Source organism: Erpetoichthys calabaricus, chromosome 8, assembly GCF_900747795.2.
Source record: "Erpetoichthys calabaricus chromosome 8, fErpCal1.3, whole genome shotgun sequence".
NCBI lineage: Eukaryota > Metazoa > Chordata > Cladistia > Polypteriformes > Polypteridae > Erpetoichthys > Erpetoichthys calabaricus.
This window is the reverse complement of record NC_041401.2, coordinates 74,725,550-74,747,743: the sequence shown is the minus strand read 5'-3', so window position 1 is coordinate 74,747,743 and position 22,194 is coordinate 74,725,550. Positions and strand designations below refer to the sequence as shown.

The following is a 22,194-nucleotide window of genomic DNA, read 5'->3' as shown; positions in this document are numbered from 1 at the left end:
AAATCTATACAATTACTGCAGCTTAACTTTGTATATTCAAAGCAAACTTAAAGAACACATTATATGATTGATGTAGGGGACCACAGTCTGTGCAGGCAGCAATGGACATGTGGCAGGAAATGACCCTGGACAAGGTGCTAGTCCACCGTGAGGCCAACACACACCCTGGGGCCAACATGGAATTGCCAACGGTCAGTTGTGAGAGGAAAACCAGAGGACCTGGAAAAAAAAGCCATGGAGACAGCACAAATCAACACAGACAAGATCTAGGCAAGGATTTTGAATCCAGGATGGTGCATCTATGAGGCAGCTGGGCTAGACACTGTGTTACCTTTTAGAAATCATGTTTAAAGGAGTTTTAAGGAGAGTTTGCATGGGTGTGAAAAGTGGATTTTAAACCCACCAACACCACTGAAGCTGAACCGAAAGCCACCCATATCAGTCAATATCTTACCCACTCAATCACAAGATTTTCATTGCCTACATACTATTCCCAACAACAGAACTGTTATGCATATCTTTGATACTGTATGTATATATTTATTCATTTGCTAAATCTGCTTATTTCAATTCCTGGTCTCAGTAAGCTTTAGCCATAGAGCACAAAGCAAAAAGCAACCCTGGATGACGAATTTGAAAGAGACGAGGCACGTGTGGAGTGCGAATAAAAAGCAGCCAATCACCCTAAACTGCAGGGTTTGAGAGTCTGAGGTTGTGGTTAGCCTGAAAAAAATTCACGTAAACACAAGGAGAACATGCTGGGTAGGGATTTTAAATGAAGGACTGAAACTGTAAAGAAAAAGTGTCTATGGTATCACTACGCCATTTTATGTTCCCATTATATGCATCTGTCCATTCAGCCATCCATCTTCCAATTCTGGGTTATGGTTGGGAGGATCTGCTCAAAGGACTCTGAGGAAACCCATGTGAACGCAGAAAGAACTTGCTCACTCAAAGCAGATAGTAGTCAGCCTGGGATTTGAATGGCAGCTGTGAAGCAGGACTAACCTCAATGTCTCCACACTGTCCTGTAAAAGTGACTAGAATATTGTAATTTGATTACACTTGACTGACTAAGAGTTCATTTACCATTTGTAGATGAGCTGAGTTAACAGCTTTATCATTGTTTAGTTGCTCATATTTTGATAAGTACAAAACTCCAGTCCAAGGTGTAAATGGACAGAGTTGTGTAACGTGTCCAATTTGGCGAGTTTTATACCAGTTGCTTATTAATACATAGGACCAAATATGACATTAGAAAACTACACTAAAAAACGACAATACTACTAAATCTGCAAACATAGTTTGCATGGCTGCTGTCTGTCTAACAAGAGGGAACTATAGCCATAGGTGCAAGGTAAAGGTTCACTGCCATTCTAGACTGGATGCCAGGCAATGACTGCACAATTACAAAGATGCCCCACACAAAAGTAAGTTTAGTGACAGAACGCTTGGAACCATGAAAGGGAACCACTGAGGTCTGTGGCAAGAAACACCCAGATAAAATAAATTACAAGCCTCTCAAAAAAGTCGCCTTGGACTGGAAATTAAACTAGGGGGTCTGTGTGTCTACAGCTAATAACATAGCTCACACATAAAAGGCTGCACTGGCTTTCGAAAACAATGTGCTATAATTTAAAACAGGGACGCCCTTTAGCTCAAAAAGCAGCCACTTTCTTTCAGTGACAATAATAAATGTTAAATGGTAATGAGCATCAAGGCAAAAAGGCAATTTACAACATAATTAACACTTTTAGAAATGCAGTTTTGATAGTTTTTCATTAAAATAATGACATAATTAACTTAAACATTTGAAAAAATTATGTAATAAAATTTGCCTTATTGCCTGTGGTAAATCACAGGTAATTTTTCCACATTAGATTTTTTATGGTGTGCTATCTCAAAACAGTGTTTTGAACCTTTCACAAATTCAGTTATCAAATTTGCAAACTTTGTTGGTTGTTTTTTTTTTCTTTTTCAAATGATAAGCAAACTTTTTTCATTTATAACTATAACATGAGATTTCTCATTTATGATGATTGTTAATGTTAAGTACAGTATACATGCTTGTATGCATTAAAAAAGCAAAACTGAAGACAACTCTGTATTTCCCCAAAAATATACATTTACAAGAAAATGGCAATCAGACTAAAAAATAGTATCCAAATTATTGTTTAACATTTAGTCTTTCCACCCATTGATGTTTCAGTCCAGAGCTTTTAATGTTATATCTTTATATGATACAAACCCCACAGAGCAATGTGGCAATCCCACTGTGTATTACAGGATGTGAAAAAGCTGCTAGCTTTGGCACATAATTTTCTACATCAACAGGACAGGACACCAGGCCATCACAGAATAGAACTTTCTTATACGCCGATCAACCACAACATTAAACCATCAGTCTAATATTGTGTAGGTCCCCCTTGTGCTGCCAAAACAGCTCTGACCTTTCAAGGAATGGACTCCACAAGACCTCTGAAAGTGTCCTGTAGTCTGGCATCAAGACATTAGCAGCAGATCCTGCAAGTCCTATAAGATGTGAGGTGGGGTCTCCATGGATCAGATGTGTATTTCTAGCACGTCCCACAGATGCTTGACTGGATTGAGATTTGGGAATTTGGAGGCCAAGTCAGCACCTTGAACTCTTTGTCTTCTACTCTAACCATTTCTGAACAATTATTACAGTGTAGCAGGATGCATTATCCTGCTGAAAGAGTTCACTACCATCAGGGAATACTGTTGCCATGATGGGGTGTATGTGGTCTGCAACAACTTTAGGTACAGTTAGGTCCATAAATATTTGGACAGAGACAACTTTTTTCTAATTTTGGTTCTGTACATTACCACAATGAATTTTAAATGAAACAACTCAGATGCAGTTGAAGTGCAGACTTTCAGCTTTAATTCAGTGGGGTGAACAAAATGATTGCATAAAAATGTGAGGCAACTAAGGCATTTTTTTAACACAATCCCTTCATTTCAGGGGCTCAAAAGTAATTGGACAAATTAAATAACTGGAAATAAAATGTTCATTTCTAATACTTGGTTGAAAACCCTTTGCTGGCAATGACAGCCTGAAGTCTTGAACTCATGGACATCACCAGATGCTGGGTTTCCTCCTTTTTAATGCTCTGCCAGGCCTTTACTGCAGCGGTACTACAGTGTCCATTTTAGGACATCCTCCTCCCTCCGAAAAAACTCCATCCTTCCTACTACCTTCGACAAAATATTCCTCCTCCCTGCGAGGAATCCCCAGTCACCCCTCCTCCCTCCTCCCTCCTCTCTCCTCCCTCCTCCCTCCTCCATCCGCTCTCAGTTCTCCGCTGTCCGTTTTCCGCCATCCACCCTCCTATCTCCGTCATCCGCCTTCAGCTCTCCATCAAACCCCACACTCCCCCCGCCCCCTCATCGACATTTTCATTAATGAAGTGACGTAATACTTCAGCTCCACCTTCTTCACAAGTTCATTAACCATGCCGCCCGCATACAAACTTAAAAGGTTTAAATAAAACAGAAATATATACCTTTATTTTTAACTTCCTTAACTTGTGGAGGGTGTATCCTGTAGCAAAGCCCTAACTTTTTTCACGAAAGCCCCTTTCAGTCAATAAGCCTTAAAAACAGGTGTAAAGATATTGACAACAAGCAACGCAAACCCACCAAGACATGGAATCGTTTAAATCAAGGCGCTGTGCTACCTTATTCCAGATCGGTCCTAAGGCGTTCGTATTTTTCAAAGCAGTTCTGGTTTCCATCTGCATCTGTAGCTGAGTTGAAAAACACCATCCCATACTATTAGTTAACGATTAACACATTTCTATATGTATTGTAAGCATACAATACAACTGATAATATGTTGCGCTTATTTATCTGGTGTACCGACATTTTTGCGTGGTTTGTGCCCTTCAGAATGAAAAAAGTTTGCATTTACCTTTTTAATAAAAGGCGAGCTTTTAAGCCTGAAAAATCACACCGTAAATGCACACGTTTAATTGCACATCAGTTAATATGTATGCTTAAACAATATTAAAAGACACTCAACAATTAACGTCATTTATTTTCGTTCCCACGTTTGAGTCGTGCTGTAAATTCTTACTGTGAAATATAATTGACAAATAATTTGGTTAATGAACTTGTGAAGATGGTGGAGCTGAAGTATTACGTCACTTCATTAACGAAAATGTCGATGAGGGGGCGGGGGGAGTGTGGGGTTTGATGGAGAGCTGAAGGCGGATGACGGAGATAGGAGGGTGGATGGCGGAAAACGGACAGCGGAGAACTGAGAGCGGATGGAGGAGGGAGGAGAGAGGAGGGAGGAGGGGTGACTGGGGATTCCTCGCAGGGAGGAGGAATATTTTGTCAAAGGTAGTAGGAAGGATGGAGTTTTTTCGGAGGGAGGAGGATGTCCTAAAATGGACACTGTACTGTTGCTGTTTGTTTGTGGGCCTTTGTGTCCGAAGTTTAGTCTTCAACAAGTGAAATGCATGCTCAATTGGGTTAAGATCAGGTGACTGACTTGGCCATTCAAGAATTTTCCACTTCTTTGCTTTAATAAACTCCTGGGTTGCTTTGGCTGTATGTTTTGGGTCATTGTCCATCTGTATCATGAAACACCGCCCAATCAATTTGACTCCATTTAGCTGGATTTGAGCAGACAGTATGTCTCTGAACACCTCAGAATTCATTCGGCTGGTTCTGTCCTGTGTCACATCATCAATAAATACTAGTGTCCCAGTGCCACTGGCAGCCATGCACGCCCAAGCCATCACACTGCCTCCACCATGTTTTACAGATGATGTGGTATGCTTTGGATAATGAGATGTTCCATGCCTTCTCCATACTTTTTTCTTGCCATCATTCTGGTAGAGGTTGATCTTGGTTTCATCTGTCCAAAGAATGTTTTTCCAGAACTGTGCTGGCTTTTTTAGATGTTCTTTAGCAAAGTCCAATCTAGCCTTTCTATTCTTGAGGCTTATGAGTGGCTTGCACCTTGCAGTGCACCCTCTGTAATTACTTTCATGCAGTCTTCTCTTTATGGTAGACTTGGATATCGATACGCCTGCCCCCCGGAGAGTGTTGTTCACTTGGTTGGCTGTTGTGAAGGGGTTTCTCTTCACCATGGAAATGATTCTGCGATCATCCACTACTGTTGTCTTCCGTGGACATCCAGGTCTTTTTGCGTTGCTGAGTTCACCAGTGCTTGCTTTCTTTCTCAGGATGTACCAAACTGTAGATTTTGCCACTCGTAATATTGTAGCAATTTCTCGGATGGGTTTTTTCTGTTTTCGCAGCTTAAGGATGGCTTCTTTCACCTGCATGGAGAGCTCCTTTGACCGCATGTTGTCTATTCACAGCAACATCTTCCATATGCAAGCACCACACCTCAAATCAACTCCTGTCCTTTTATCTGCTTAATTGATAATGACATAACAACGGACTTGCCCACACCTGCCCATGAAATAGCCTTTGAGTCAATTGTCCAATTACTTTTGAGCCCCTGAAATGAAGGGACTGTGCTAAAAAAATGCTTTAGTTGCCTCACATTTTTATGCAATCGTTTTGTTCACCCCACTGAATTAAAGCTAAAAGTCTGCACTTCAACTGCATCTGAGTTGTTTAATTTAACATTCATTGTGGTAATATACAGAACCAAACTTAGAAAAAAGTTGTCTCTGTCCAAATATTTATGGACCTAACTGTAGGTGGTATGTGTCAAAGTAACAATCACAGGAATGCCAGAACCTAATGGTCCCAGCAGAACATTGCCTACAGCATCACATTGTATCTGGTGGCTTGCCTTCTTCCAATAGTTCTTTTCCCTGGTAAACGATACATACCCCCCAGCTGTCTATATGATCAAAAGGAAAATGTGATTCATCAGATCAGGCCATCTAGTTCCACTGCTCCATGGTCCAGTTCTGACACTCACTGTAGTGTGGACAGGGGTCACCATGGGATCTCTGACTGGTCTGTGGCTACACGGCCCCATGTGTAGCAAGCTGTAATGCATTGTGTGCTCTGACACCTTTCTTGAATTGCCAGAATTATGTTCTTCCGCAATTTGTGCTACAGTAGCTCTTCTGTGGGACTGGAACAGACAGGCTAACTTTTGCTCCCCATGCATATCAATGAACCTTGGATCCCATGATCCTGTTGCTAATTAACTTCTTCTTGCATCGACCACCTTTAGTAGGTACCAAACGGCATACTGGGAATACCATCACAACTAAGTCACTCGGATCCTTAACACCTGACCTTTTTTCCTGCTTCCAACACATCACCTTCAAGAACTGACTGTTCACTTGCTGCCTATTATATCCCACCCTTTGACAGGTGCGATTGTAATGAGTTAATCAATGTTATCCACTTCATGTGTCAGTGGTTTTAATGTTGTGGCTGACTGAGGTATAAAATGGATACATTTTCAATTGATTACACAAGTATGTTTGAATGCTTTCTTTTATTAAATGGAGTGTCACCCTCTGGTTTCTATCAGTCACTGTAAGAATGAGAAAAAATAGTAACTACCACACCTACCAACTCTCCTCCTGCCACCCGCCATTGTCATATGAAATGTTCAGCTATCTATTTACTTAGACATGAGCTTAATCAACCTGATACAAGTCCAGCCCAGTATTGGGACCTGCCTTGCTGCAAGGACAGACTTTGGCTTTCTGTGACTCAGAAATTACAAAAACATGTTTGGATAAGGAATAGAAGAAGGGATGGAATCTTCCCCCAATGATTCCTGGTATAAATGTGATTATTTTACTTGTGGATTAAATTTCCATCTTTTGGATGGAAACTAGCAACCTTTTCCAGTATTTCCTGAAAAGTTTTAAGGAAGACATCATCAAAAATAGACAAACAAATATTTGTGTTTGTTTCTGAAGGTGTTCAAGTTGGTTGTATCCTTAAACACATCAACAAGATTTTTTAAAAGAACATAAGAAGAAAACAACATTTAAAAAGAGCTGGCCGTTCAGTCATGTTTCTAGAATATTGTTTAAATGAGATGAGGAGAATATGTTGTTCCATAATTCTATGTCTCCTCCTCTGAATAAAACACATCTAACACGTATATGAAATTTACCCTTAAACAACTTCTATCATTGCTTCCTCTTCCCTATGAAGAACAAACTTTAAAGTAACCATTCACCCTGCTTACTCTCTGCATAATATTAAACACTTTGCTCATGTCACATCTTAATCTCCTTTTGCTTAAGATAAAAACATTAAACTCAATCATTTTTAAAATCATAGTTTATACCCTAAAATCAGTTTGGTTGCCCTTCTCTGCACTTTTTCTTCTGATCCTCTGTCCTCATGATCATATGATTAATTCACAAGCTCCAACGACTGTGTGTCTTATTTAAGATGCTGTGATGTTTTAAGACTTGCTCGTAATAAAGTATCTATCTATCTATCTATCTATCTATCTATCTATCTATCTATCTATCTATCTATCTATCTATCTATCTATCTATCTATCTATCTATCTATCTATCTATCTATCTATCTATCTATCTATCTATCTATCTATCTAAAAAGGTGGAACCCAGGTATCATATTAGATCTTGACATAATGAATTGCTGGACTGAATTTCCATTCTTCATGTGTGTCCCATAAACAGTAATTTAACAATACATTCCTGGGATACCCTGTATGTGTAAAGGCATTTAAGAAATACATCTTTTAGTACACCTTGCACAATATCACAGTTCTGTGTCAGAAACCAGACTACTGCAATCCACCTTCAGACACAAATCCAATCAAATATGGGTAACTCACAACTACAAAAATGATGGTATTGAACTATGGGATGAGATTGGTGTGCCTGGAGGAAAAACACATGGACAATGAGAGGATATACAATTCCAAACAGGAGGCACCACAGGCAGGGATCAATGTAGAGTCCAAATACCATAGGGTAGTCATGCTCATGTCGCCATCCATTCATCCCTCCAAACATCTATCCATCCATTGATATCCTAAATCCACTAAATCTTCAACAAATTACACCTTAACAGTGACTGTAATCCCTTAGAGACACACATCTTATAATAAACATTTGTTATCAGGTTCATTCAGAAGTAGAGTGGGTAGTCAGAGATGCATTGTACAAGCATTAGTAATTTCCATACAGGAGCCAATTCCAAAATTCCAATTTTAATGGGAATGGGGCAAAATAATGATAAAGTCTGTGATAATGTTTGCATAAAAAACTTGAGCAAACCTAATCTGGCCATATACTGATAATGAAGATAATGGTGTTGGGATAATGTCATAGAACCTTAAAGTAATGTGCAAGAATGACCTGTGAGGACTACGAAAATGCTGGCATTGGAAGTCATTTCCTATAAGTGTTTTGGAAAGCAAATGGGGCTCATGAAAATGGCCAACAAACTTGAGAGTGAATTTATCAAGGTAGCAACGGTAGAACAAAAAATTGTAGATATTGACTTAAGTAGGCTTTATTTTTAATTGCTCTGAGAACATGATAATGCTAATTTAGACACAGAAATTTAGAAAAAAAACATGATCTGAAAAAAAAAAATGATGAGGATGTTGACACAATAATTCTAGGAAGACGTTATCAAAAACGTAATGTGTATATACTAATTTTGTTGTCACCAAACTCTGAAAAATAGTTTGTCTTCAATTGACTGTTGACAATATGTTACTGGAGCAGGGAGATGATTTTATCAATGATCTGGTGGCAAAGGCAATGATACCTGAACTATGGGAAATGTGGGAGCCTTTACCTGCAAAGAAGATGATAGTTCAAATTCAAATTTATTGTCAATTTATTCATTTTCAAGTCTCCCAAAAACTACATATACTACTACTTATATTATATTACATTATATTACAGTATATGCATAAAGAAGAGGAATGCCTCACGCCTGGACAAACTGGTGAGGAAGGCAGGCTCTATTGTAGGCACGGAGCTGGACAGTTTGACTGGTCTGTGGCAGAGCGACGGGTGCTGAGCAGGCTCCTGTCAGTCATGGAGAATCCACTGCATCCACTAAACAGTATCATCTCCAGAAAAAGGAGCAGTTTCAGCGACAGACTGCTGTCACTGTCCTGCTCTACTGACAGACTGAGGAGATCGTTCCTCCCCCAAACTATTTGACTCTTCAATTCCACTGGGGAGGGTAAACAGTAACATTATACAAAGTTATTGACTGTTATACCTGCCTCACACTCTCCACCTTGCACTTTTTAACTTGCACTGTGTTTTTATCAGTATGCTGCTGCTGGAGTATGTGAATTTCCCCTTGAGGATTAATAAAGTACCTATCTATCTATCTAATATATTATGTATATTGGCATTACGGTGGGTAGCATTGTTGCTCGATTAATCACACTGGGCAAAAACCCCATACCCAAAATTTGTCTCAAGTTATGTGTTCTCCACATGTCTGCATGGATTTTCTTCTAGGTATTCTGGTTTTCCTTTCTGTATTCCTAGAGACATGAAGGTTAGATTAACTGATGATTCCAAATTGGCCCTGTATAAGTGTGAGTGTCGGTGTATGTATAACTGGGCTCTGAGATGGACTGTCAACTGGTTTATACTGGCTTTTCAACTGGCTGGTTTATACCTTACCCGCAGTGCTCCTGAGTTAGGCTCTGATTTGGACTAAGTCATTTGGGAATGTTATATTATTATATTATTATTAGCACAGTCTAAACGAGAACAGGCCATTGAGCCCAACAAAGCTCGCCAGGCCTATCCACTTAATTCTTCTAAAAAAATCTAATCTAGTATTGAAAATTTGGAATAGTAGTATATTTTTAAAAATAAATCTTACAAGAGCTTCAGATTGTTTTATATTGGATCCATATGAGGAACTGTGCCCTGCAATAGACTGGCACCCTACCCAGGGCCGGTGTCTTGGATGCCATTCTGTTGGACACATTCTGAACTGTATTACACAGATTGAAAAAATGGATGGGTGGATTAAAATCAATTTGCCATCTGAGATGGTAAAGCCATTAGAAAATGGGACATCAGAAGTCATTTTCTTCCAAGTGATTGTAACCGGAATGGTAATTAAAATACTAGAAACAGTATTGCACTTAATTCATTTGAGTTTCCCATCAAGCTCTGATGAAATTAAAAAGGAAACATTTCCAATGAGTTACCACAAGTCAGCACTTTATATACTGCATAAATTATGTTTGCCAATCTGAAACTTAACTGATGAAGTGGAGGGAAAGCATCTTACCCAAAAGATATAATGATACACAAATTTCCACTTGATTCCATCCAGCCTGACTGAATAGTTTAAAATATTTAAGTGATCTGTGGACACAAAAGAGCTCAGCTAGCACAATTTTACAAATAAACCATTTGCTCAATGAGATGGATTTTCCCGAAAACAACCTGACACACATGTGCTTTGCCAGGTAACTAGGACCACCTGGATGGACTTAGAGATGAAACATCTGGACATACAACATGTACCCTCACTTACCTTTTCTGCGTATTTGAAATTGACATAAAACCAGCTTGATTTGATCATCTTTTTTTTTTCGACTGCTTGGCTTATCCTATACTTTGCTTTTATTTCTTCTCTTTGCTACTGGCATCCAGCAGAATAGCAGCTCTTGGATGCTGCTCACAGAAATCAGCACAAAAACTGAATCTATTGCTCTTTTTTCAAGCACTGTATCACCTTCAGTTTCCTTAATCCAAAGCCTTCCATTCTCCGTCTCTCTCTCTCTGTTTCTCTCTCTCTCTCCCCCTGCAATTTTGCTGAAGAAAGCGTGTTTTCTGCCTGAAAGCTCGGCTCTCTTTGGCTCCGTCGCCTTGGCTGCCTGACAGAAAGACTCCTCAAATGGACTTGAGCTGTGCTCATCACAAATGGCACATGTCAGTAAGCCAAGAGGCTGGCTTCAGAACTGACTGGATCTCAGAGGGCCAGCCTCTCTTCCTGCTCAAGCGTTCCCCACAACAAAATGAATAATGAATTCCAGGAGTTCCCTGTAGACACAGATTAACACCTGACTAAACATTGTACTGACAAGGTGCTGGACACTCTGAGATGGCCCAGCAGCAGCCACAGCTCCTGCACAATCAGCCAAAGGAGAGGAAAAAGGACATTACACCATGTAACTGGTATAACTTCTTCAGGGGACTGAAGTAAACTGGGAGCCCAGAGACAGCAGAAAACAGTGAAAAAGTAGTGGCACTGTAAAAATTCTATCGAGTCAATTTTATCTTTCAGTTACTGCCTAATTTAAATAGAGCAGCCATGTTAAATGGCACAGAATTTCAATATAATAATCCATTGATTCTTTGAACATTCTTTTTTGCTTACAGGGGTATTGTAGGCCCAAGTCTGTCAGAGTACACAGCAGGGCAGACCCGCACACCCACTCAGTCACAAACATCTTCAAAATTTGGAAGGAAACTGGAATACATGGGGGGAAGCAAATCTAGACACATAGATAATGGTGCGATAAAAAATAAAATTAATAATGGCAACCTGGCAACATGCAAAATTCTTACTTGCAAAAAAAATTACTAGCCGTTAAATCAGATTTTATTAACCTTTGATTGCATAATTTATTTTCCATATTTAGGTTAACTCAGGCAGCATGGTGGCCAGAAACTAAAACTGGCGCCATACAGCCCTTAGGCTTTCCATTTTAATTCCAGGCTCTGTGTTGACTTTGTATGTTTCAAATTCTTTCCGTAGGATTAATCCAACCATCCAAAGACATCTATGCTGTCCTTTTGGTTGCCCTAAACTGCCGCCGCATGAGTATTAGTTCAAATGTCAATGCTTTATAACTATGAACTGATGTCTCAGATATCAATCAATATTTATTTTATTTCACACACTTCAGAGGGCACATCACTGCAAGGCTCTTTACAAAGCAAGAGTGTAATTGAAAGTAACAAGTTGAAGCATTTTACAAGATCACTGAATGCTTGATAAATTACAAGTTAAGCTTAAGAATGCAAATAAATAAATATAATGGTAGGTTTAGATTAAGAGATGCTAAGGAGTCCTAAAGGAAGAAGGTAGAGCATAAGCTGCAGCAAAATATCATCAGGGAGGTGTGGGATGGTATGAAGACAATCACAGGCTATAAGAAAAGGAACAGTTGTACAATAGAGGACCATGTGGAGAGAGCGAATGACTTCAATCTCTTCTATAACTGGTTTGACTACCCTGTTCCTGATTTCACTGTCACAGACTCACTGGCCACCACCCCATCCTTCACAGCTGCTCATCCACCTCACCCCCAAGTTGCTGCATTGATCATGCATCCCTCTCCCCCGACCAACATAGCTGCACATCAGAAGGTGCTAACAGCCCCCCAGCTTCTCCGACCCCTGTTTCTCACACCATCACTACTGATGAGGTTAGAGGAGAACTGAGGAGGCTGTGCCCTAGGAAGGCAACTGGTCCACATAAGGTGTGTCCAAGACTTCTAAGGGCCTGTGCTGCTGACCTGGAAGAACCCCTTAAGCACATTTTCAACGAGAGCCTGTGACTGGGGAGTGTCCCCATACTGTGGAAGACCTTATGTCTCATCCCAGTCCCCAAGAAAGTGAAATCCAGTGAGCTCAATGACTTCAGGCCTGTAGCCATAACATCCCATATCATGAAGACCCTAAAGCAGCTACTTCTTCATTTCTCCAGATGACAGGTGAATCACGCACTAGACCCCCGCCACTTTGTCTATCGAGAGAAGATGGGTTTGGATGATGCCAGCCTCTACCTGCTTCACTGGACCCACTCACATCTGGACAAAGGAAATAGTGCTATGAGGATCATGTGCTTTGACTTTTTCCAGCGCCTTCAATACCATTAAGCCATTCCTACTGAGGGGCAAGCTGTACAGGATTTAAGTGGACATGCACCTGGTGAAGTGGATTACAGATTACCTCACTGGTTTAGTTTGCCAGACTGGAGAAATGCACATCACAGACTGCAATCAGTAGCACATGAGCTTCACAGGGCACTGTTCTTTCTCCTTTCCTCTTCATCCAATTCAGGGACATGCCACATGTAGAAGTTCTCAGATGACATTGCCATTGTGGGGTGTATCAGGAGTAGACTGGGGTCGGGTGAATAACTTTGTGTGATGGTGTCCATCGAATCAACTGTGGTTGAACACTTCTAATACCAAGGACATGGTTGTAGATTACCGTAGGTCTAGACCACCACTGAGGCCTGTCTCCATTGAAGAGGTTGATGTGGAGTGGTTCAAGACCAATAAATACTTTGGAGGACAGTTGGATGACATGCTGGACTGGTCAGAGAACACAAAGGCTCTGTTAAGGAACGGACAAAGCCTGCTCTATTTTCGGAGGAGGTTGAGCTCCTTTAGCATATATATGAAACTCCTGCAGATGTTCTATCAGGCAGTTGTTGCCAGTACTATCTTCTATGCTGTGATGTGCTGGTGGGGGGTAGCTTGAAGAAAAGAGATGCTGATCAGGCGAGCGGGATCTGTAGTTGGCAAAGAAATGGACTATCTCGTGACAGTGGCAGCGAGGTGGACACTATGTAAACTGCTATCAATTATGGACAATGAGCATCATCCACTATACACCACCATAATTAAACAGAGGAGTTTGTTTAGTGGTAGGCAGCTATCACAGAATTGCTCAGTTCAATGTACAACATAATTATTAAGCTTCAGCTACCTTGTACTACTGAGCTCTTGAAAGTATAAAAGCTATTTTAGTTTTTTATTTTCTTGCAACATCAAGTCTTTTGTTCAATTTCTTTTGCTCTTTCTCTCTGAAACCCCAGCAATTTAAAGTGCATGGACTAGAGAAATTGAAGACATAGACTTTTTTAGCAGTGGATTTCACCTGTGTTCTCTACAAACTTTTAATGCACTGTAATCAGATGTGTTTTCTCATTTGAGAATCAAATCTGGCACCATTAGACTGATTAAGATGCAATCCACCAATTCTCCTTTGATACGGTGTGACTCTTTAAAGACACACTCACAGTGAACCAAATATGAAGAACATAATATGCACAAAGGAATAAAACCCTTCTAGGAAACGCCTAACATTGTGAGCTACTGTGGATTACAACTGTGGATCAAAATCTCAAATCTGCTTAATCCAATTTCAAATTGCAAGGGGCCAGAAATTATTTCTACAGCACTGCACACTAGGCAGGAGTCACCCCAGTCAATAACAGGGCCCACTAACAAACACTGCCGAATAAAATCAAAGTTTGACAGACAGCCACTTCTGTGCCAGCTGGCAATGTTGACCATCCATCTCACTCTGTTATCTTCCACGAGCACTAAGAATCTGAAGAGACAGGGTGCTTGCCAGCTGGTCCTGCTTCATTTCCTTTTCATAAAGACAACTTGTCCTGGCACTAAAGGATTAGGATCAATCAGCATTATCGGAAAGGCAAAGCTCCCACAACGCTATCAGGCACCTGTTTGCCACGCATTTCAAGGCTCCACTCAGACAGACTTGCATATGTCACATGCCTACAGGGAGCTGCCATTTGCCTGTCTGCTTTGAAAGAGATGGTTTCCTGCTGATTGGACAGCATGGACAATACATTAATCTGGCCTGCACCCTCACTTGTGTTGGAACTCTTCCCAATGGTGTTTTGAATGCCAGGCTAGCTTCTTCTTTACACCTGATTGTTGCGCACTGTCCAAGCAGAAAGATGTATGCTGTCACAGATTGATACATACCTGTGTAGTGAACTGTACGTGTTAAGAGAATGGCAAGAGGCACAGTTCACCATTTGTTCAAGCAAAATGCAGACAGAAAACTGTGTCTACAATGTTTTAAGATGGATTAGTTGCCTAGCTAAGCCCCTGATCTAAATAAAAGCATAATTAAGAATCATATATCCCCTTCAAATAAGGAATATTCCACTCAAGTTAGCACCACTTGGAGTCAGTGTCAAAAAGTGACCCCCAAAGTATAAAAGATAAATGCTTGCCAATCATTATTAATTCTTATTGACCCTTGGCCCCTCCCTAAAGACTTTCTTTTTTTGGTATCTACTGCATTGCCAAGCTACTATACTTTTCCATCCATAATACAGTATTAAGATCAGGAATATTGGGAACATGGAGATTAACAAGGAATGAAATTGTTTATTTTATACTGTTCAACATGTGCTTATGATATTGCAAAATGGCCAGTTGGTCTTGGTCCTACCAGCTGTAACTTTGTGTGACCCTGACTTTGGCTTTGTTTGTTATAACTGATGAGATTCACCAGACATTTTTATTTGTTTTTTTTTTTCTCCACAACTAGCAATTCCATTTTCAAAATGGGCTTTATATTGACATGATTTGTTTAGGTTAATCAGACTGAAATTTCTCTGTTTTGTTGGTTATTTAATGTACTTATATGTGTTCATTAATGTTCATGTTATAAAGTTTAGCAAATTATTGCTATTGAACTACCATTATGTCCTGTATACAGTGAAGCATGCTATGCAAAAATAAATAAATAAATAAATTGGATTGAATTGAGGGCAACATGGTGGCGCACTAGTAGCGCTGCTGCCTCACAGTAAGGAGACTTGGGTTTGCTTCCCAGGTCCTCCCTGTGTGGAGTTTGCATGTTCTCCCTGTGTCTGCGTGTGTTTCCTCCGGGTGCTCCGGTTTCCTCCCACTGTCCAAAGACATGCAGGTTAGGTGCATTGGCGATCCGAAATTTTCCCTAGTGTGTGCTTAGTGTGTGTGTGTGCCTTGCAGTGGGCTAGCGCCCTACATGGTGTTTGTTCCTGCCTCGCGCACTGTGTTGGCTGTGATTGGCTCCAGCAGACCTCCGTGACCCTGTGTTAGGATATAGCGGGTTGGACAATGACTGACATGACTGAATTGAATTGAACATCTTATAAAATATGACTAATTCTACAGTTTTGTGATATCCAGTGAAGACTGCTGACCTGAGGTCAGGTGTATGCTGGAAAAAAATGAATATATTTTTGGCCTGACCTGTTCAACAGCTGAATGATGAGTGATGTGAGCCATGGCAGCTTGTAAAAATGTGGTGCTTTTCAGGTATGTTCATCTTTTTTTTTTATATAATGCTTTACAGATGATTTTGTCATTCACATTTGTGCCTGAGGACGCTTTCCTGTTAGTGTAACACAGATGCACATGTGCAGAATTCTGACATGGCGGTCTCAATTATTTAAAAGCAACATTTGGTTTATGCTTTCCTAACTGAAGTTTATGACAAATAACAGGAAGACTTTTCACTATTTCTAAAACAAAGAATAAAAATGATAAACATAAGATTACAAATGTAGGAGTTACACAGATATAAACATATATCACTTTTAATATAAATTAAAAGGGTATTGACATAAAATTTTTTTGAAGTGCCTGCTCCCAAAGATGGGATACAGGAAACATCAAAGAGGCAGAGCTAATACTCTACTGCTAGTTAATTGGCTGTCCAGTGCACTAATAGCAAAACAGGACTAACACCCAGGCCTATCACATGGTTGGCTAGCACCTACTGTAGTGATGTACAGTAAACCCTCGTTTATCATGGTTAATCCATTCCAGACTCTACCGCAATAAATGAATTTCCGCGAAGTAGGATTCTTTATTTATAAATCGAATATTTCCACAGTTAGAGCATAGAAAACCTGTTTTCGGCCTTCTAAATACATTTTTAACATTATTAGAGCCCTCTAGACATGAAATAACACCCTTTAGTCAAAAGTTTAAACTGTGCTCCATGACAAGACAGAGATGACAGTTCCGTCTCACAATTAAAAGAATGTAAACATATCTTCCTCTTCAAAGGAGTGCGCATCAGGAGCAGAGAATGTCAGAGACAGAGAGAGAGAAAAGCAAACAATCAAAAATCAATAGGGCTGTTTGGGCTTTTAAGTATGTGAAGCACTGCCGGACATAGCAGCTGCAAGGAAGGGAGCAATGTGAAGGTAGTCTTTCAGCATTTTTTAGATGAGCGTCCCTATCCTCTAGGCCAGGGGTTCCCAAACTTCTGGATGTCAAGTACCACCTGAGGTTAAGTGAGTTGCATTGCATACCACCCAAATTTTTAACAAAAAAATTAAAAAGCAAGTACTGCAATGAATGATTAATTCTTAATTAGGTAATATACAGCAAATTCACGACACTGACTACAACCACCCTGAAATCTGAATAACAGTTAAAGAATTGGAAGAAATTATGCATAAAATTAATGAAAAAATTTGTGCATGTACATAAATTGATAAATTCCACCCCGAAACTAAATCCTGCCTTCGGCCTGTATGTGACGCAGTTACCGAAGATGAAACGGTATCAGGTTTTGCTTAGATCTAGTGACTACGATGCGATACAGTGGCAGTGCACGTATAACAACAAACGCGAGCGGTTTCTGTGAGGCAGAGTTTCTGAAGACTAAATAGTGTTGGCGTTGTGCTTTCATCAAGTGACCAAAAGCTGAAACGGTGAAGAAGTAGAAGTTGACTTCCGCGAAACGGAATTATGGTAGCGTTAAATGAACTAAATACTGATTTGAATAATAGGTTTTATTTATTCAGATGATGAAATTTCACACCATGCTAAATTTGGGAATCCATGTATTATTGTATTTAAACAGTTTCATTGGTTTTCTTTGGCTCACAACAGGCTCGTCATAAAGGGTTTTGCACAGATAAATTAAATTTCAGGGACCGCGATGCGTACCACCTGAAAAGGCTCCACGTACCACCAGTGGTACGCGTACCACAGTTTGGGAACCGCTACTCTAGGCCAGTGTGCGAACAGCCCCTCTGCTCACACCCCCTCCATCAGGAGGAGAGAATGTCAGAGAGAGTGAGAGAGACAAAGAAAAACAAACAATCAACAATCAATACGTGCTGTTCGGGCTTTCAAGTATGCGAAGCACCGCGTGGGAAGCATATGGTATATCATTTAGGAGTTTTATTTAATACATAATACGTGCTCTGGTTGGGTAGCTTCTCAACCATCTGCCAATAGCAACTGAAATCAACTGGGCAAACCAATTGAGGAAGCATGTACCATAAATTAAAAGACCAATTGTCTGCAGAAATCCGCGAACCAGCAAAAAATCCGTGATATATATTTAGATATGCTTACATTTAAAATCTGCGATGGAGTGAAGCCGCGGAAGTCGAAGTGCGATATAGCAAGGGATCACTGTATAATGCAAAAACTATATATTTTGTCTATTTACTTTGTGTCCCTGATTTGCCAATATGAATGTTTTTTCCTTGCAAATCCTGATTACTATACTGTATATCCAGTCATACTGGCAACTCCTGGAAGCTTTTCCAACTTGGGCTTTTTTTTTTTATAAACTGAGGTAAATCTACAAGGAGACTTCTAATTAATGAAACAACTAAATGGACTCGACTTCCTTGAAAATGAACCTTACCAGCTACATTCCTGCCTTGGAGTTATTCCTGACAGCAGCCTGGAGTTGGACACCGACATCTTGGCAATAAAGAAAGCTCCAGTCTATAAAAAATCTCCAGGGTGCATTCTACCACTCTATTTTAGATGCAGAAATACTTTATCATGACAAGATTTCAAGTGGATGTCTACAATTCTCTCCTGTAGGATGTAAACAAAACACTAGTACCAGAATCTGGACATGAGCAGCACAAAATACCTCGAGATGCATGTCAGGCTTCATTGCACTGATCAGCTTTTCATTTCTGAACACTTTCAAAGTTCATTCTACTCTGTTTAGAATTCTCTCTAATTTGGTGCCAAGATGCCCTTTAGTGTTAAATCCAAGTGAGGAACCTCGTATTTGATTGCTACGTTATCATTTGCTACTAATATTAATAGCGGTGCAGTATGATGACCTGATGGCCCAGTGGTTAGTCAGAGTCTGGACCCTTGATTCAATACTGGCCTGCATTGCCTGGTGTTTAAACCAGTGAAGACTCCATTCTTTCTCCATTCCATCAACTTGGTTCCTCTGGCTTTGGCTTAGATAAGCAAGCTGGACAATGAATTAATGTGCTGCATGGTAATAGAAGGAAATCTGTGCAGGGTTATGATTTAACAACTGGTCTGGACCATCTATAAATTGCATAAACAAAAACACTCAACACTTTTGAATTTCACAAGCTCAGACGAACATTTTCCTTCTTATTTAATTCTTTATACATACCTTGCATGTAGGAATCTAATATGCAGGTTTGTTTTGTTTTCAACATTTTTTTAAGATTCCTTTTTGAGCCATACATTGTGAAACAGAAAATATTTAAGCTAAGGAAGACATATGTTCCCAAATAAGGTTGTTAGACTCATTCATTATGGCACTAGTGAGTGGAGGCATGTTGATTAGCACATGCACATGCAGATTACATCTTGCCTGAAGAAGGGGCCTGAGTTGCCTCGAAAGCTTGCATATTGTAATCTTTCTAGTTAGCCAATAAAAGGTGTCATTTTGCTTGGCTTTTCTCTACATGCACATAAGAATTTCACTGTTCTCTGTATACATGATTAAAAGGACCTTATAAACATATAGAACTGTAAGAAGGACACACACATACAGTGTAGATTGCACTGAAGAGCAGTGACCACTCAGTGCACCTCACCCTCACTGGGCTGAGCATGGAGTGCCTTCACATGGCTTCACAGTCTGGCTGCAATGTATGCTTATTAAGAAATCCAGAAGGACTCAGTCTTTTACACACATACCATCATATGTAGGTTTGTTCTTAATTCTCTACAAATTAATTTACGCATTTCTATTTCATCGTAAAGTGAAGCAACACAGTCATCCAAGAGATAGAACTGACGTCTTACAGCTTCAAGGGCCTGCATATGAATTCAGCCCCCGATCATTTTCTAGGTGAAATCTGCATGATCTTTCAGTGTCTGTGTGGGTTTTCTCTCTGTGTTCACCTGCTTTATTCTCACAAAATAAAGATGTGCATGTTCGCAAACTCTCCAAAGTGGCATTGTGTAAGAGAGCTCAAGTATTTAGGTGAGTATGCCCTGTAATGTATAGAATTGGTTTCTGCCATGTTGGGGTGACCTTGAATAGTTGGATTATTTTGCAGTGTCGCCTTTGATTGCTTTGCAAGGGACTAGGTGTTGATACTCACTATATGAGTAGTGAAATAAAAGCATTTGTACCCAGTTGCACGATGCACTGACTGGCAAAGGCAGGAGTGTTTATCGTCCCAATTTAATGACAGACGCTCCCAAGCTCAATAAAGCCACTCTTGAAACAACAAAGGTGATAGTTACAACCTGGAAGTCATTTTTAGTGCAAAATCTGGTTTTGGAAAGACTATAAAAGTAAAAGAAAAACGTACAGGTTGTGATAATTGTTCAGTACACATTTGCCAAATCTTTAATCCCCTTCAAATGGTGCTGCACAAGGGCTTTGCACGCACCCAGCATCCCCTCTACAACAGAGGCCTCTTTCTCTGATGCAGCTGTTCAGTCTTCAGAGAGAAACGGATCAAATAAAACAGGCCAATGATAAACTTCCCATAATTACTAGCAGATGAGGACAAACAAAAGGCAAAAAAAGGGAAGGATATGCAAAGACCCCCACCACCACCTCCATAAAAGCGTGTCCAACAAAGCCTTCAGCTGGAGCTGGAAATGGAAATCACTGCCAGCAATGGAATTTCAGTGCAAACTGACTTTTTGTGAAAAGTTTAGTTTCCAGCTAAGCATTTGTCAATAAGAAAATAAAAATCAACACAACAGGCCCCCTTGGCAATAGGATTCTGGTAATACTTTAAAATAAGAGCTTTAGCAGCTTACTATAGAGTATCTATTAGTCAGTTACTGCAGCATAAAACAAATAAAGCCTTTGTTAAGGTTTTGTTATGTAGCAGTGAGTGACTAAAGGATACCCTGTTGGTAGCCACTATTCTAAAATGTTATTAGTGCTTTAGAATTCTTTCTAAGATCAAACAAAGCATTTGTGACATACTGCAGCAGTAGCAGACTGACAGGCCCAATTTACACTTGGAATCAACATACATTTAGTATCTAGATTGTATCCAGATATGATTTTGACAGATTACATTGATACCTGGCCTTACAGTGCATTTCTATTGTCTGCAGGGTAATAGCCAGTTAGCGGTCCGATGGTCTCACGAGGTCAGATGTGATTCTTATAAACTCTCTGGGAACAACCCGTTAAAAAGTTATTAGTGAATAGCTGCGAAATCCTGTGCTGCAAAGGCTATACCCACAGAGCTTCTTCCTAAACAACCCCCACCCCCCCCCCCCCCCCCCCCACCCCCAATTTCTCCATTCTGTGCACTTTAAATTGCTGGGGTTTCAGCAACATGGAAAAAGAACCCGAACAAAAGACTTGACGCTGAGAGAAAATAAAAAGCTGAAATTGCCGTTATCCATTCAGGAGCCCAATAGCACCAAGTAAGTAAAGCTTCATGATTAAGTTGTACATTTTAATGATAATAGTGAGAGCTACTTGGCTCCATGAGTTTGAGACGTGCCTCAATCTGCTATGATACCTTTCTATCATTTTCACAATTGCATCAGTATCTGACTTAACAGCAAACAGAGTCCAGAAAAGCATTGTCGTCTATGGATATGCACTACGTGTTAAACCACTGCAGCTATTCTGGCATGGCATGTTTGCATTTCTGATTTGACAGTAATGTTAACTTAGTTATTTATTTAGCTGTGCAGTCAGAAGGTAGATGCTGTGCAGCCTTGTTATTCTTCTGCTTGTATGGTTTGGCGTTGATTTGGGTGTGTTAAATATTGAAATCTGTATCTCCTGTGGCTCTTTGTTTTCAACTTTATTAATCGCAGTTCTTTGATGTGGTTGGACATATCATTTACTTCAAATGTATACAGTACTTTGCAATTCATATCTTCACAAATATAGCTGCCAGTCCCTTCAAGCTTAAATCGACTCCCATACTATCACTGTCATGCTGAACAAAAGAGAGCACACACAGCATCTACGATAACATATCGTTCATGTTTGATGTCTTCAAATGCCAATGTATAATCTGAGTGTACACAAAGGTTTTTCCTTTGCAACACTCAGCCATTTTCAATCTGCTTAGTCCTGAACAGGTCGATGGGGTCTGATGGAGCCTATCCTAGCTAACATAGGATGCAAGGCAAGAACAAATCCTGGACAGGGTGCCAGTACATTGCAGGACAAACACACACAAGCACACACACCCCAAACCACACACTAGGGCCAATTT

General features: G+C 40.1%; 1 protein-coding gene across 6 annotated transcripts in view; it reads right to left on the bottom strand.

Annotated features, from left to right (window-relative positions):
• Window positions 1-22,194, bottom strand: part of auts2a (activator of transcription and developmental regulator AUTS2 a) — a 1,241,941-nt gene that overhangs the window by 921,507 nt on the left and 298,240 nt on the right. The window contains exon 1 of one of the 6 annotated variants that reach the window (XM_051930724.1): window positions 10,492-10,554. The exons of the other annotated variants lie outside the window; for them this stretch is intronic. Coding sequence (XP_051786684.1) covers window positions 10,492-10,539 — 48 coding nt within the window. The 5' untranslated portion in view covers window positions 10,540-10,554. Of the gene's footprint in view, window positions 1-10,491; window positions 10,555-22,194 lie in introns of those variants that run through there. 6 annotated transcript variants of the gene reach the window in all.